Raw genomic sequence first — 15,020 nt, 5'->3', positions numbered from 1 at the left:
CCCAGGTACAGCCCCCGTCATGACAGGGTCATGTTCCCAGGCAACAGGAGTGTATAGTGTGAATCTTGTCTACTTTATGATGCTCATGCGAGCTGCCAGGTCACACCTTGTCCTGGAGTTGGCCTGCTTCCCATGGGACCCCCTGCTCTAGGTGTCAGCCCTGGTCCCAGAGCTTCTCAGGACCAGAGGTGGCTGTCGGAGGTGCAACCTCGCACCTCCCACCACATATATGGAGCAGCCTCCCTGCTCCTCTTCACTATCCTCTGACTGCCTCACCAGCGACACACTGACAGCTCACTGCTCAAGGAAGAGCCTACGACTAAACCTACAACAGCAGCCATGGAGATGTCCTACTGCTCTACTCTCCAGCTCCAGGATGACTCTTTCCTGTTTGACTGCGGGTCCCTGCTGGAGAAATCTTATGATCCTGTGGCCTGTGATCCAGCCTTGGACCCTGGTTACTTCAGCGCAGGCAGCAGCTTGTCTCCCACCTCGTCTGTGGACTCCTTTAGCTTCTCCCCCACCTCCCTGCAGGCTGCAGGAACTGAACAAGACGCCTTGGACTGTTTCATCTTTGGCAGCCCCGAGGCACCTCGTCTTACCCACGAGACGCAGACTGTACCCTGCTCCAGACCCATGGCGACCTCCTCCACCACAAAGAAATCAAGGTCCAGGTATCCGGGGAAGAAGCGCCAGACGGCCAGCGAGAGGGAGAAGCTGAGGATGAGGGATCTGACCAAGGCCCTGCATCACCTCAGGACGTACCTCCCACCCTCAGTGGCCCCCGCAGGACAGACCCTGACCAAGATTGAGACGCTGCGCCTGACCATCCGCTACATCTCCTACCTGTCGGCCCAGCTGGGCCTCAGCGAGGAGGTGCTGGAGCAGAGGAGATCCACTGGTTTCATGGAGCAGCCCCAAACCCTCAACCAGTTCCTGGATCAGCCAACAGCCAGCTACAGACCACAGGAATCAAGCTGCAACACCATGAGCACAGCACAGCCGTCCTCTCTGCAGCATGCATATCAGGTATGTTCATTTCAAAGCTCCATACACTTTAAACAGAAGATATGCTTTGCAGTAAATTGTTTGATATCATTTGCAATGGTACTGCTGAATGAGTTCCTAACCAAAATCTGTTTTCTGTTGCCAGGTTTCTAGTGGACTTTGCTTCACCAGCGAGCAGTACTGGATGCCACAGTAACAACAACAAGATGTCACTTTCTCTGGACAGTGCTGAGAGATACAACTGTGAATCTACTCTTTTACTCTTTTTTCATTGCAACAATGACCTTTAGCAAAATGAATGGACAAAACTCTCTTGACAATTTTTGTTATTTTGAACAAAATGTATTTCTGTCCTTTTGTGTGTTTTTGTATATAAAAGTGTATATTTATTGAGCTCTAACAGAATAAACATTATTATTCATAATAACCTCTGGGTTTGCTGTTTTATTTACTGATGTCAGCCCACATGTAAACTCATGCAGACTTGGTTGCTGCCTCCACTTCCTTACACAAACATTGCAGCTGTCAGGGGGACAATGAGGTGTTAAACAGGGAGCACATCCCCTCTAAAGACTTTAAGGAAAGACCCCTGCTGAGAGAGGTGGCAGCTGAAGTAGGACCAGTTAATTGGCACCTTTTCTATCCTGAGTAAACATGTCTGGTGTTTAAGACCCTGAAAAAAAAACCTCATGTGCTGAGCTCAGAGACTTGACTGATAATGCTGTCAAATAGGTTTTATTTCCCTGCCAGTTCTGTCCCACTTCTGTTGTGTTTGGATTCATACATGACCCAGATCTCAATATGGACACAAGCCATGGCAGTCCACACTGAAAGATGGCTGTCCCACTCGTTTTACACTGCTCTTATGTCAACAGTGTGATGTGTGATGCTGTGCAGATGTCTGAAACTGCTCTACAACCTCTATAAAATCCCAGCTTGGTCTCAGAATGTATCTGTCTCCTTCTGTTTGTTCTCAGAGACATTTTTAAATGTGGAAGTACAAAACGTCACAATTTAAAATGGCTTTTATTGGGTGAGCACAGAGTATCACTTTTTTTTGTGTTGTGAAATTCTGTGATCTTTAAAATGTTGTCATAGTTTGACAGCAAGTAAGACATTTCCCACATACGAAACCAGATTCTAGTATCAAATAATCCATAAAAAGGCTTTATCAAAACTTTACATTACAAAATCTCCATTGCATTTAGAATATACATAATATTTAATAACAAATTTGATTACAGCTGGTTTATAAGTTTCCAGAACAATCTGAAAACTGTAGACTGGAAGGTGTGTTTGGGTCGTTAAACTGGAGAGGAGGTTTCACTGGTGAACCACTCCAGCACCTGTTTCTTGTTCATGGCCACCCAGTTCATGTTGGCCTTGGTTCTCTCCAGCGCCTGCTCAAGAGCTGTGGTGGCCGAACCGAGCTGCCCTGCGTTGTCTTCTTTGAACTGCAGCAGCTAGAAAGGAACATGGTGAGAAGACTGGGATTACTCTGGGGCATGTGTATGTACAGTGTAGCATGTCGGCATGAGCAGAGTATCTAACATCACAGAACATTTACTCTTAGGAAAATGTACTCTTTGGATATAGAGACATGTACCCTAAAATACATTAACATTTACATTTCCTCAAGTACAAATTTGAACTTTTCCTGAATATTTCTATTTCATGCCACTGTAAACTCCATTACAGTTTGTACAGAAATATTGTATTTTTTACTCAGTTGCAGTTACTGGACAGTTATAGCTCTTGATTACATTAGAAATTAAGATTTAAAGATTAAGACTGAAGTAAATCCAATTTGTTTAAGTCATTTTTCATTCAAGCCTAGTGCACCCCTCACCCTTTTTTACACAAAAGTAAACTGAATAAACTGTCAAGTATTAGTCGGTCAAAACTAAAGATGTCACTTTGGGCTCTGGAAGTTTTTTTTTCTATTTCATAAATTGATTGAGAAAATAGTCAGCAGATTGATCAATAATGAAAATAATCATAATCAACTGCAACCTTATAGAAAGTTGTTAATAATGACCTGTAAGTCAACTAATTACAATTATTACCAGTTGGAAATGCTGCTTACATATTAGTGCATTAGCTAGAATAATCTTGATATAATCTTTTTTTTTTTCGTATTGAATACTTTTACTTTTGATACTTTAAGTACATTTAGTTAATAATTCTTGCAAACTTTTACTAAAGCAGCATTTTCAATGCATCGTTTTTATTTGTAATGGAGTATTTTTACAGTGTTGCTACATTTAGTTAAGTAAATACTTCCTCCACCACTGATACCTTGCAAACATTAGAAAATTAATTATTATAAAAATTAATTCCACCAGAAATTATGGATGTGAATTGAAAAACTGAGTTATTAGGTGCTGAAAGTAAAGACAAATATAAGACTGTACCTGCTTGTAATCAAACTCAGTGGAGAAACGTTTGGTCACCCCATTAATTATTCCGCCAAAGGAAAATGATCCACCGCCATAGCTGAAGAGAAAGCAAAAATAAAACGGCTTTGATCATTCTGCAAACAACCACAGATTGTGTAAGCAAAGCTGTTTTGTTGGACACTTCTAATTTGTGTTGCCTCCATAGCAACATGCCAACCAACCCTGGCACTGTTTTCCTCTTCTAGCTGAGATTCTAGCTCAACTAGATGGCACAAACTTATGTAAATTATGGGAAAACTCACTCATTGAATATATGGTTCCAGTTGGCTCTGATAAAGTCCCAAGCCAGAGGCTGACCAATGGGGTTACTAGCAATGTAAATTATGGTGATGGTGGCGTCCTGCTTACGGATCTTTTCTGGGTCCAGACAATACTGCAGATACCTGAAACACATTCACAGTGAGGACAAATGTCAAACTTGCACCATCGAAACCCTGCAGAGACCGCTCTTTGTACAGAAGTACAGAAGACAATACCTTAAAGAGAGCGACAGAAATATTAGCAACATTATCCAGCATAATGACAGTGCTACTGACCTGTTCAGCAGCCAGGGCTGTTTGGTGCATGACAGAGCATGCATAAGTTTTTCAGCTTCTGATGCAATTGTAGCGTTCTTGTACATGGACCACGCAAAGTCCCACTCCTCCACTCCTCCTGCTGCTATTGCACTGCAGTACACTGTGGATTTCAGGTTGGGGCTAATCCTGGAGGGTTTGAAAAAAGATAGGAGTGAGTTAAGGGGGTGACAGCAGTGGCTGAGAACAGCATCAGGGAGGTCAACAGGGAAAATGGCTGGGCACAAAGTGATGGAAGGCAAAGGAAACGTGAATGAAAATAAAACAACTACTGCACTTGACAAGTTTAGGAAAGAGTGAAATATTAATACCTGGAATGACAATGATAATGGCAGCAAAAACATGAAAGATTAAGAGTGTATGGTAAGCATGCAGTATGAACATACTTGTTGTTTGTGGAGTTTTTCATCCACTCTCTGAACCAGCCGGTGGTCAGATCCCGACAACCTTTCACTCCAGTGCTGCAGGCCAAGGAGATTGCATTCACCTGATTGTACCTGGACAGGGACGTGAGATGACACAAGGGTCAAGAGAATGCTCACGTAAATGAAGTAGTCCATTAAAACAAGGCACAACCAAACAAGACTGAGGGTCAACAGGCACACTTGCATTAAGTCCTTACAACGACTCGGCTGGATAGCCGCTTTTTAATGTAGACTCAAGCTAATTGCAAACGTGTTTAACATGCTGATGTTTTTTATCAAATGTCAACGTCAAGAAAAAAAAAGGTTGATAATAATCATAATTACTTTTTATATATTAGCTAAATCAATATAATTAAGAACAGATTAGGTTTGTTCAACTATTTGAATTGGAACATTTGATTTTTTTTTTTTTTTTTCAATTAGGGGTGCATCCATCTAAGTACCTTCTTTATATGCACTTGTACTTGTCAGTGTGATACTACATTTTCCTTGTTATATGATCTAAACCACCTCATCTACCAACAGCAGAATGTCCTGCAGCAGAATTTTCCATTTCAGGAAATTTCCTCTTATTTCATCCCTGTTTATATATTTTAACACTACAACTATATTAAATTGCTATTAATTTCTTATGTTGGCACTTTAGAGAATTTTTAAGTGTAATTCTTAAAAGTTTGATGAATACAAGCCCAGGCTCACAGTTATATTTTAGCATGTTAGCATGTTAACCTTTGCTAATTTACACTACTGACATCTGTACCAAATTTCATGGCAATCCCTCTAATGGATGTTGAGACATTTCACTAAAAGCTCAAAACATCACACTGACAGACCAACAGAGCCATCGACATTGCAGCTAGCATCGATAAAAAGTGTTGACTCATATGATCAGATGAGGACAAACTCATTTAACTCATTTGGTAGCTAGTAAAACCCACACACCAGAAAATGCAGATTTTCAGGAGAACCACAGGAGCAAGAAAGTAAGAGAAGAGGTAAATACAGGCTGTGGAGATACATTAGAATCAATTTTATCAAGATAAGAGCAAATTGAAGTAAACACATTTAAGAGATAGTGAAAACAGGGACACAGTGAGGAGAGGGTTATGTGAGGTACTGTTTGAGACAACTCTGAGTCTTTCCTATGGGATAAGTGAAGTTTCATCTAATCTACATTGTATTAATCTGCAGTGATACGGCTTACTGCGGCTTAGAGGAATGCAAGTTGTCAATCACAAAAAAGTAGATTTAAATTTTTTTTGTGAATCTTGTTGGAATACGTTTCAGGAAGCCCCTCCAATGTAATATTTCCTATCAAGGTATCTTCCTGTAAATGCTGTTAGATTTAGCTCTGGGGTTGGGGGGTGGGGTGGGGGGTTGTAGGACGAACAGCTGTCTACTCATGATACCATCATGGTATATTTTAACAATAAATACTACAGTGTAATGCAGTTTTTATACGGCTACAAAGGGTACACTTCTACTTGTCTTTTTATCACACACAGATTCACATCTGATCTTAGAATGATCACTGTAACATCATGTCAACCAAATCCTGCTACAGTGATCATCCCAAAGGTTACTACAGCACATATGTGTTCAGTAGAGTAAAACTAATATTGCTTTAAACAGACGAGCATATTAACATCCTTACTGGTCAGTGTGACTTTCAGGGATCTTTGTCCAGTTGAGAGTGAGATCTTTGAAGTAGTTAAACAGAGGAGAGACCTGTCTCTTTATGTAAGCCTGAGGAATGAACATACACACAGAGAGAGATGTGTCATCCAGAAGTAATTCACTAGAAGTACGTTCAATTTGCATTTCATATTGTATAGTTTACATACAGTACAGTTGCCATCAAGCACTTTTTTCTAGCTAATTTTTCAGGAACACCATCAGAATAAATGTACGCTGTCGGCCATTCTTTACAAACCTGCATGGGTCCGTACACTTCACTACGGTCAAACATGAGGAAGTAGTAGTCCAGGTTGTTTCTGGCAGTCTGCCAGGGCATGTATTCTACTTCTTTATTGAGGAACTTGGTAGTCCTCAGGGCAAGAGTTGTATTCACCATCTCAGCCCTGAAAAGGCCACATAAAATTGTTCAGCTCTCTCTTTTCAACATCTTTATATTACAGCAATGCTTTGTAAAAAAAAAAAAAAAAAAGATCTCACCTTGCAAGGTTAAAAGCATCATCGATAATTTGAGCACGATTGATCACAGGAATGTCCTGAAAAGTGAACAGGGAAACTGAGTTTGGAGGTATGGGTAGTCATTTAGCAACACTACAGGTCTATTACATTATTATTACAGCATAATTTCCAGTTGCAGGTGTTATACCTTATGTTGGGAGCTCAGCTTGGCGAGGAGACGCTCCCAGTTTCCAGCATCATAGTTTACTCTGTAGAAGCCCCTCATATCTACGTTGGCCACCAACCAATCATTAGCATTCAGCATCATGTCGTTATTTGTAGCTGTTTGGATGGAGATGGATGGAGTTTTAGATCATATTCATCACCCCTACACAGCTCTGAACAACCTGTGATAAATCTTACCTTCTTTGTCCACAAGCCAGTATTGCTGTCTTTCTACACCAGTCTTAATCCATGTAATAGGAACAAACCACTCATAACTGGAGCCACATCCATCCAGCCATTCAAAGAACAGTATAAAAAAGAGAGTAGGGGAGTTTAGTATGACAGATACATACTGTATATTCAACATATTCACTGAAACATTTAAAAGAAGTTCCCACTTGAACTCTGATGGTCTGTCCACTACAGAGTCTGGGTCCAGCAGGAAGTGTTTCTGGGTGATTTTTCCAGTCTTGGTGTCGATGGTGACCACAGGGAATCCCATCTGTAGGATCCATCGGTTCATGATAACCTCCACAGAACTGGGCAGCTTTATGCCCGCTTTATCCACTGCCTGGTAACAGGAACATACAAATTTTAATAACAGTATGACTTTTCATTGCTCCCTGCTGAGGTGTTCTCTTTTCATTTTTAATAAATAGTTCATGATGCCTCATCAGTGTGTAAGGTGATATGTCAGTGTTTACAGTTTGTGGCACTGCCCCTAAGTGGCAAAGAGATCCACAACTACTGCATTTAGCCTGATATGATGAAATGATATGAGGTTTGCATACTGTTGTTTTAGCTGTCAGAGTCAGTGGGTTTAGGCTTACAGTGCTATTTATCTTTTTATTTTTTTAAAGGAAATTTCTTATCATTTTTGCAGTAAATTAATAATTTCAATGATGGTTTTGAAGTAAATTTCTTTCTAAGTAGCTGAAAAGAAAGCAGTCGTGATGATGGTGCTAGCTTACCATTTGCAGGTGCTTCCACAGGTCTGTGTAGACTGTGTTCTTATACTTGAACTCCTCTAAATATGTCTGCAGACAGATAATACACCATTGGTTATACTCAACACTACTAACTGTGTTTTTGTGGTGAAAAAACAAATATAGAGATTATGATGCTCATCTGTTTAATCAGCTGTACTTACACTGAGTCCTTTGGAAAAGACAGTCTCTGTGATAAACTCTGAGAGCATCCTGAGGACTGCAGCTCCCTGTAACAGAAAACAGAAGGATATTAGCATTCTTAGTGGGACATATCAGATACGACAGAATTACAGCAATCTGTTAATGAGGATCAGTGATTCATTAGTAATCAAGAGTATCAAGAGTCATTGATGGGGGGGGGATCACAGTTTGACTCATTCTTACTTTGCTTAACTGAGGTCAAAGTCTTGGGCGGATAAGGTTGTAGTAATGTGAATAATACTGTACCTTGCTGTATGTGATGGAGTCAAACAGTTCACTGATGTGCTCTGGCATCTGGATGTCCTCCTCTTTGGATGAAAGGGGATGGGAAGAGGCCAAAGCATCCACAGCCATCACACCAACAATCTCATTCAGAACTATTAAATCTTTCTGAAAAATACACAGAAAAGTATTTGTATTTTGTATTGTGGCATCACCAGACACATTATTTAATGCCATCAAGATCACAGAATGTGTTGACTTGGCTGGAGCAACTTGAAAAGAGGTCCACTCAGTATGTAGTATGTACCAAGTTAATTCAAAATTCACCATTTTCCATGTTGGTTCAGCATAGTTGGCTCCAAGATAAGAGACGTAGGTGGCAAATCCCTCATTGAGCCACAAGTCATTCCACCACTTCATGGTCACCAAGTTCCCAAACCACTAAGACAACAGACGTTTATTTTACTGACCACATATCAGAGCAAAGCACAGTTACTATTTAATATTTGATTGGCTTTTGGAGGGTGGGTGATGTTCGGTGTGATACCATATGAGCGAGCTCATGGGAGATGACTGTTGCCACCCATTCCTTGTCTCCATTGGACGACACGTCAGGATTATATAAGAGGGCAGTCTCTCTGTAGGTGATCAGGCCCCAGTTCTCCATCGCTCCAGCACTGAAGTCAGGAAGAGCGATCTGGTCTAGAAATGACACAAGGGTAAAAACGGGTTATTTTTTGTATTGCTGATAGTGCAAGTAATGTATGTTAATTCACCGTCCATATGTTGGTCTGTGGGTATGTGTGAAGTTCCTACCTGATTTGGTCAGGGGGTAGGAAGAGTTGTAGTAGTTCTCAAAGAATGACAGTATGGGTCCAGTCTTCTCAAGGGCATAGTTTCCTTGGCCCTCTTCAATGGCCTTCCTGCGAGCCCAGATCCTGATCTAGACAAAAACAGTGGTTGACAAGAGAGTTGAGGTGAGCTTTGAGTCCAGCAGAGGGCAGCATAGAACAAACCAACCAACAGGACAGGGGGGAAACAACAGATGGATTTCATTAACAGCTTTGTTGGTAAAATCTGAGACATTAAATTTGGTTTAACAGTTGGTAGATTGTAGTAGCAGTGGTGGAAGGTGGTGGTAATAGTAGCAGGGCTTTATAAAACTATAATGAATGCATAATAATTAATAACCACAAATTTACCTCAGTTAAACTGTTGATAATGAGCATGGACACAAACTGACTGAAACCACTGTATGATCCTCTCATTTGAGCAGTAGTCTAATCTTTCACACCACCTGTTATTCAGCTGGTTTCCTGATCATTTCACCATTGCTGTGATAATCCAAGTTCTTGGGTTCTGTGGGGCAAAAGTCAGGCTCTATTGGACTTTGATCATCTTAAACTAGTGGTCATGATTTAAGCTGTAGCAATAACAACAGTAGCTACACTTCAAGTGGTACTGGGGACGAGTGTGGTTCTCAAGGCTACACCTAAATGTAAATAATATAGATATTTTACACCAATTTAGTATGATTTGACTGTGACTGTGAAATGTAATAAATAATTACCAAAACTTCTGCCCCTGGTTTCGTCCCAATGTAGGCAAAATCACACACAACAAAAGCCAGCAAGTACGTTGACATAATCTCTGTTGGTTCAAATCTTGTCTGGATTAATTTCTGGCCATCCATAGTGATGTTAACAGGGTCTGTGTGGGGATAAAGAGCAGCACATTAATTATAAATGAAGAAATTGATGATTGATGAAGGGGGAAACATGGTAAAATGTTTGAACATTTGAACACTGAGACAAGAACTTGCCGTAGTTCATGGCATTGGACAGAGCCACAGTCTCCTGGGGGTGAATGAGGGTCATGTGGAAGACAGCTTTCATAGCCGGCTCGTCAAAGCAGGGGAAAGCTTTCCTGGCATCAGTTGGCTGCATCTGAGTTGTGGCCACAACTCTGACAATAGCAGACATCCACATCAAGATGAGAAATATCAAAGCAACCCCCTCACCCTTAGACAGTGTCATACTTAGACGAAATGTGATCCCTGTTCAAATCAACTAGGAATTATGCTGTAATATAGTGGATGTCTAGGTTTTTGGAGTATCCACTCTTCCTAAAACCTTATTTATTTAATGTTATTTACTTATTCCTTGTTGTTGACACCTGCAATTTCCATACGAAATTTCAGCAAACCATGGAAAATGGGGTGTGAACTTGTTGTTTTTAGCTGAAATGATTCATGTGAGGCTTTAGAAATATGACCAGCAGGCACCTTCATTCGCATGTCTGATTAACAGTGTCTTTCTTGATGCAACCACTAGGAGTCGCCAAAGTGAGAATATTTCAAATCCATTTGATTTAGATTTTGCTCAAAGTGAGATTTTCTTTTCTATTTTGTTTTATTTATTTCGTCCTGTACTGAAATGTGACTATATGTTAAATATGAGGCTACAGTCAGCAGCAACCTGGTTTAGCTTAGCACAACAAACTGGAAAATGGCAAAATGTTAGATATTAGATATTCCTTTACGAGGGGGCTGGATGGACACAGCCAGACTACCTGTTTCCAGCCTTTATGCTTAGCTAAACTGGTCAACTGCTGACTGTAGTTTCATGTTTGACAAACAGACACAAGAGTGGTATAAATCTTATCATCTAACTTGCAGAAAGAAAGCAAATACAGTTCCCAAAATATTGAACTATTTTCTTTAAAGTGAGGGTCTGGTTTAAAAGCATGGTTTGTGCCTGTAAAGTTGTCAAGGTCTTTAAACCCTGCTTTATTTTGTAACTCAAGTTCCTGACTATGACATTAAATTCAAACATTTAAAACAAACTATGTCAAATTTAAAAAGAACATCATACTTTTTCACCCCATCCTCAAAGTATTCACTCCTGTAGAATCCTCCCAGGTCGTCAGCCAGTTCTCCAACAAACTCCGTGAAGAGCTCATACTTGCTCCCAGCCTGCAGCGGGCCACTGAGCTGGATCACCAGGTACTGGGTGGGAACCTCCAGCCAGGTGTTTTTCAGGCTGGGTGCAGTGGCTCCATCCAGGCCCTTCAACTTGGCATGGTAACCCTCAAAGGCGGTGAGGTTCAGCCTGTTGGAGTGGATGAGGATGAGGTCGGTCTCCTTCACACATGTGAAGACTACTGTGGAGTGTCCGGAGAATATGTACAGGCCGTCTGCGTTGGTCTTCAACCGGGGCCAAAGGGTCACATTGTAGGAGACAGGAGCGAGGGAGTCTGGAAGTCTGTAGCGCTGCCAGGGCTCCTTCGGGGTGGACGGCGTGGTAGGGGTGATGGTGGTAGTGTCAGGGCTGGTGGTGGGTGGAGATATTGCTTCATTCTTGGACTTCTCCTGAGCGTAAACCACAGACAGGGCTATGATGGTGGCCACAGCAGCGATGGCTACAACCACACAGGTTACTGCCACCGCTTTGCTGATGTAGAAACCTTTCCCCATGTCTCCACCAGAGAAGAAGAAGACAGAAGGGGGGGAACCGATCACTATTTATGTCCTTCCTTGTTAGATTCAGCCCAGGGTTAAAGTTTGATCTCCTGGGCGGGCACAGCTGAAAGTCCAAAACACTGAGTTGTAAAAATGTCCTTGTGATAAGAATGAGTTCTGCCTCACGTGTGAACTTTATACCTGCACAATGACTCTGAATAAAGGCCCTTTTTAGAAGCTGGCCTGTGTTGTTCTCTGTTTATTCAGCACTGTAAATTATGTGGTGGTGGAAATAAAGTAGAACTCTGTGTGTGTGTGTGTGTGTGTGTATGTGTGTGTGTGTATACAATTTTCAAATGTCAAGTGTATACAGATCTGGCTATCCGATAGTGAGGAAGTGTTGCATGATGAAATGGGCTAACAATGGGTTTACAAAATGGGATAAGCTTTTATTTAACCTCAAATGTTTTGAAAAACCTAAATTTGCTTTGGTTGACCAAAACAGTTGAGGTTTTAAGAAATGGAGACATTCCAGTGGTTAAACTGAACACACATATTTTCTGCAGGTGGTGCTTATCTCAACAGAAATGTCCTCATATCATCACATTTGATTTTTGATTAGTAAACAGAAAAAAACTAAAAGTTAAAAATGTGTAAATTCCCTAATTTCGTGGATTGTACAATGAATGAATAACAATGAGCAAAACAGAAGTATCAGCATTCAGCTGAGCTGAGTGAAGGATAATGGATCTGACACCTCTCATTATAGGTAAATCTAAAACAATCATCTTAAAGGCCAAAGACGTGACAAATGAATGGAAACTTTAGTGAGTCTAGTGACTTTATTCATTATTATCTAGATGAGTCAGACACTGATCCCATGTCTATGCAGGATATGTAGTGGAAGTAGCTCATTAGCTGTGTGGTTACCCACATTTTGGCAGAGCTCAGTGCCCATCATACTATAACTATAACCTAAAAAGATTTTCATGTCACATCTACGCACAGAGTAGAAAGTGAAATAGGAGCCAAACACAGCCCTGCGTAGACAACTATATTGATTAAATTCATGACACCAGTGAGACAGACGACTGTAAAATACAGCTGAAATGCCTCTTGTGTTGACAGACTAAACATGCTGAAACATGCATCTCTGAGCTATCATGCACATACTACCAGTCACACTTTTATGTAACAACTGCCATTTTTCCAGTTGTTACTGAAATTTACACAGTGCAATGTCTCAGTGTACTCTGAAATTAAAAGAAAATAGAACAAATATATAAAACGTAATAAATTTAATCAAAATGTTTGGCTCATTCAGCAGCCAAACACACTGGAGACATCCTCTCCACAATGGAATTCAACATTGTTTTTAGTTGGGAAACTTGTAGGTGTTGTTTGCATCAATTTGTAAGGCTCCCACTTACTTCCATTGCTGCAGGAAAGCTGTTACTTGACTCCTGAAAAAGGCCTATTTTCAATTAAGTTTATACGATTTTTTCAGTTTTTGGACTTAAGCGTTTTGTTGTTTTTTGGACATTTGTACATATGTATGTAATTGTAGCAATGAAACCTCAGCAGTTTTTTAAACACTCTTTTAGGTCTGAATGCCTGGTGAGAGCCAAAAAATAAAAATAATAAAAAAGCCACATCAATTGCAGACAGAAACACAAACCCCAAATTACAATAACTTGCAATGGCAGCAAACTCTTTTTTTCTTACCTTGTATTTAGTTAGTTTTGTCTCAGAGGATCCAGCGGCCTTTTCACTCGTAGATCGTGGAATCTTATTTTAAAGCAGCACTGTCTACCACACTGCACTCACTTTTTGCACTTCTGCTACTTGTCCGCTTGCACCAAGAAATGCGCCAGAACTGTAATTTGAACATGTGTCCTGAGCCTCAGTTTGTTGACAAAGGGGAATGCTTGTTATACCAGGTCAGGCATCTGCAACTTCCCAGTAGATTCAGCATGAGTCTATCCAAGTGACACAGCAGGATATTGCACAATCCTCACACAGAATATACGATTGGCTGTAGTTTGCCCTAAACTTGTTGCATCTTGCCTTGAGGATTAATCCAGTTTTATTTGAATATTGTGTGCCCTAATAGGGGGATGATTAACTGTCACCTGTCACTCCTCCTCCTGGCATTTTCCTACAGAAGTCATTCAGTGTAATCACATTCTGTAAATACCTATCTGTGATAGTTTTCATCTCTCCTAACCTAAATTCAAATTGCCTACCTACACAGCTGCTAGCTGCTTAAGAAGTGATGCTTATAGTATTAAAAACCACACTTGCTGTTATCATAGTATCCATGGGTGTTGTCTAATCAGCTAGGACTGAAACCTGAAAGATTACAACTTGAGGAAAAAATTCTCTTCTCAGTGTCAGAGATTATCAGATAACATTTTGTGTTTTTTCAGGTCTTTTCCTGGGAAGTTGAGGATGATAACAATTTCATACACATTGTCAGTGAACCAAATCATATTTTCACTAATTTAACCTTTGGCACAACAACACCCTTGGAAACTTAATGTTGGCTGTATTTTAGTGACACTATGTATATTCATTTTTTAAGAGGGTGGTGACACAGTTATGTCACAGCTGTGTGGTGATCTGAAAATCATGCACAGGGTGTCGATGTTAAAACATCAAAATGAATCAAATTCTTATCAATGTTTTTTTTGTTGTTGTTGTTTGTTTTTCAGTGGAGTATTGACTCTGAACCCTAACAAGGCAGGTTTTCACACAGTTGTTTTGAGTAACTGTTGTTCTACCTTAAAAGTCTGGTTTTAATTATTTCTATGTGCAATGAAAAAAACTAAAACACACACTGTGTTTTGTAAACTTCCATAATATCTTATTATGCTGTACAATTAAATAAAAAGGAACATCTGTTCATTAACTACTCCATCTGTACACAGTGTCCCTCTCTCACCTCCAGATTACAACAATAGATTGAAAAGACAGAGACTCACAAGCAAAAACTAATTGCAAACAACTTAAAATAATAAAGTGTTATCTCTACAGTTTTATTGTCACTGTCATTATTCTCCTCTATTCATTTTTCAGTGAGATGACGTCAGCACAGGTACAACAAATTCAACAAGAAACTAAATATATAATAAATGCATTCCAAAATGTCTCAGACGACTGGTGTTCTGTATGTTCAATATGTATATGTATTATAATGTACATACATAAGTGCTACATATTGAGCAAAACTCACTAAGCTCTCTTAATTTATAATAAAAGAGAGACATTAAAAAAAAGAAGAAGAAGAAGAAGGTGCAGCTAAGTATTTGTTCCATCAGAAA

The 15,020-nt window shown here is 40.2% G+C and overlaps 2 protein-coding genes across 2 annotated transcripts; one reads left to right on the top strand and one right to left on the bottom strand.

Annotated features, from left to right (window-relative positions):
- Positions 1 to 328: 328 nt before the first annotated feature.
- Positions 329 to 1,204, top strand: mespaa (mesoderm posterior aa). Its single transcript, XM_018697373.1, has 2 exons — positions 329 to 1,029; positions 1,154 to 1,204. The coding sequence occupies exons 1-2, from the start codon at positions 340 to 342 to the stop codon at positions 1,202 to 1,204; spliced, it is 741 nt and encodes a 246-aa protein (XP_018552889.1). The 5' UTR covers positions 329 to 339.
- Positions 1,205 to 2,015: 811 nt separating this feature from the next.
- On the bottom strand, positions 2,016 to 13,620 carry LOC108897729 (aminopeptidase Ey). The gene is made up of 21 exons (XM_018697485.2): positions 13,423 to 13,620; positions 11,111 to 11,821; positions 10,060 to 10,202; positions 9,808 to 9,947; positions 9,054 to 9,180; positions 8,785 to 8,939; positions 8,565 to 8,678; positions 8,262 to 8,405; positions 7,976 to 8,041; positions 7,797 to 7,862; positions 7,224 to 7,396; positions 7,024 to 7,100; positions 6,809 to 6,942; positions 6,643 to 6,698; positions 6,401 to 6,548; positions 6,122 to 6,213; positions 4,429 to 4,539; positions 4,004 to 4,171; positions 3,710 to 3,850; positions 3,423 to 3,504; positions 2,016 to 2,471 (listed from the first exon to the last, which is right to left on the bottom strand). Exons 2-21 carry the CDS (start codon positions 11,710 to 11,712, stop codon positions 2,313 to 2,315), a joined length of 2,898 nt encoding a protein of 965 aa, XP_018553001.1. The 5' UTR covers positions 11,713 to 11,821; positions 13,423 to 13,620; the 3' UTR covers positions 2,016 to 2,312.
- Between the last annotated feature and the right edge of the window lie 1,400 nt (positions 13,621 to 15,020).

The sequence above is a fragment of the Lates calcarifer genome, linkage group LG2 (genome assembly GCF_001640805.2).
Source record: "Lates calcarifer isolate ASB-BC8 linkage group LG2, TLL_Latcal_v3, whole genome shotgun sequence".
Lineage (NCBI taxonomy): Eukaryota > Metazoa > Chordata > Actinopteri > Centropomidae > Lates > Lates calcarifer.
This window is presented reverse-complemented; position numbering and strand designations above follow the sequence as displayed.

What these genes read in the sequence shown, in the direction of transcription:
- mespaa (XM_018697373.1), top strand. Translation starts at nt 340, where the DNA reads ATGGAGATGTCCTACTGCTCTACTCTCCAGCTCCAGGATGACTCTTTC. An exon ending in CTCTGCAGCATGCATATCAG is followed by an intron (nt 1,030 to 1,153) that starts GTATGTTCATTT and finishes TTCTGTTGCCAG; the next exon opens with GTTTCTAGTGGACTTTGCTT.
- LOC108897729 (XM_018697485.2), bottom strand. Translation starts at nt 11,712, where the DNA reads ATGGGGAAAGGTTTCTACATCAGCAAAGCGGTGGCAGTAACCTGTGTG. An exon ending in CTGAACCAACATGGAAAATG is followed by an intron (nt 8,406 to 8,564) that starts GTGAATTTTGAA and finishes TGTATTTTTCAG; the next exon opens with AAAGATTTAATAGTTCTGAA. An exon ending in GACAGACCATCAGAGTTCAA is followed by an intron (nt 7,101 to 7,223) that starts GTGGGAACTTCT and finishes ATGTGGCTCCAG; the next exon opens with TTATGAGTGGTTTGTTCCTA.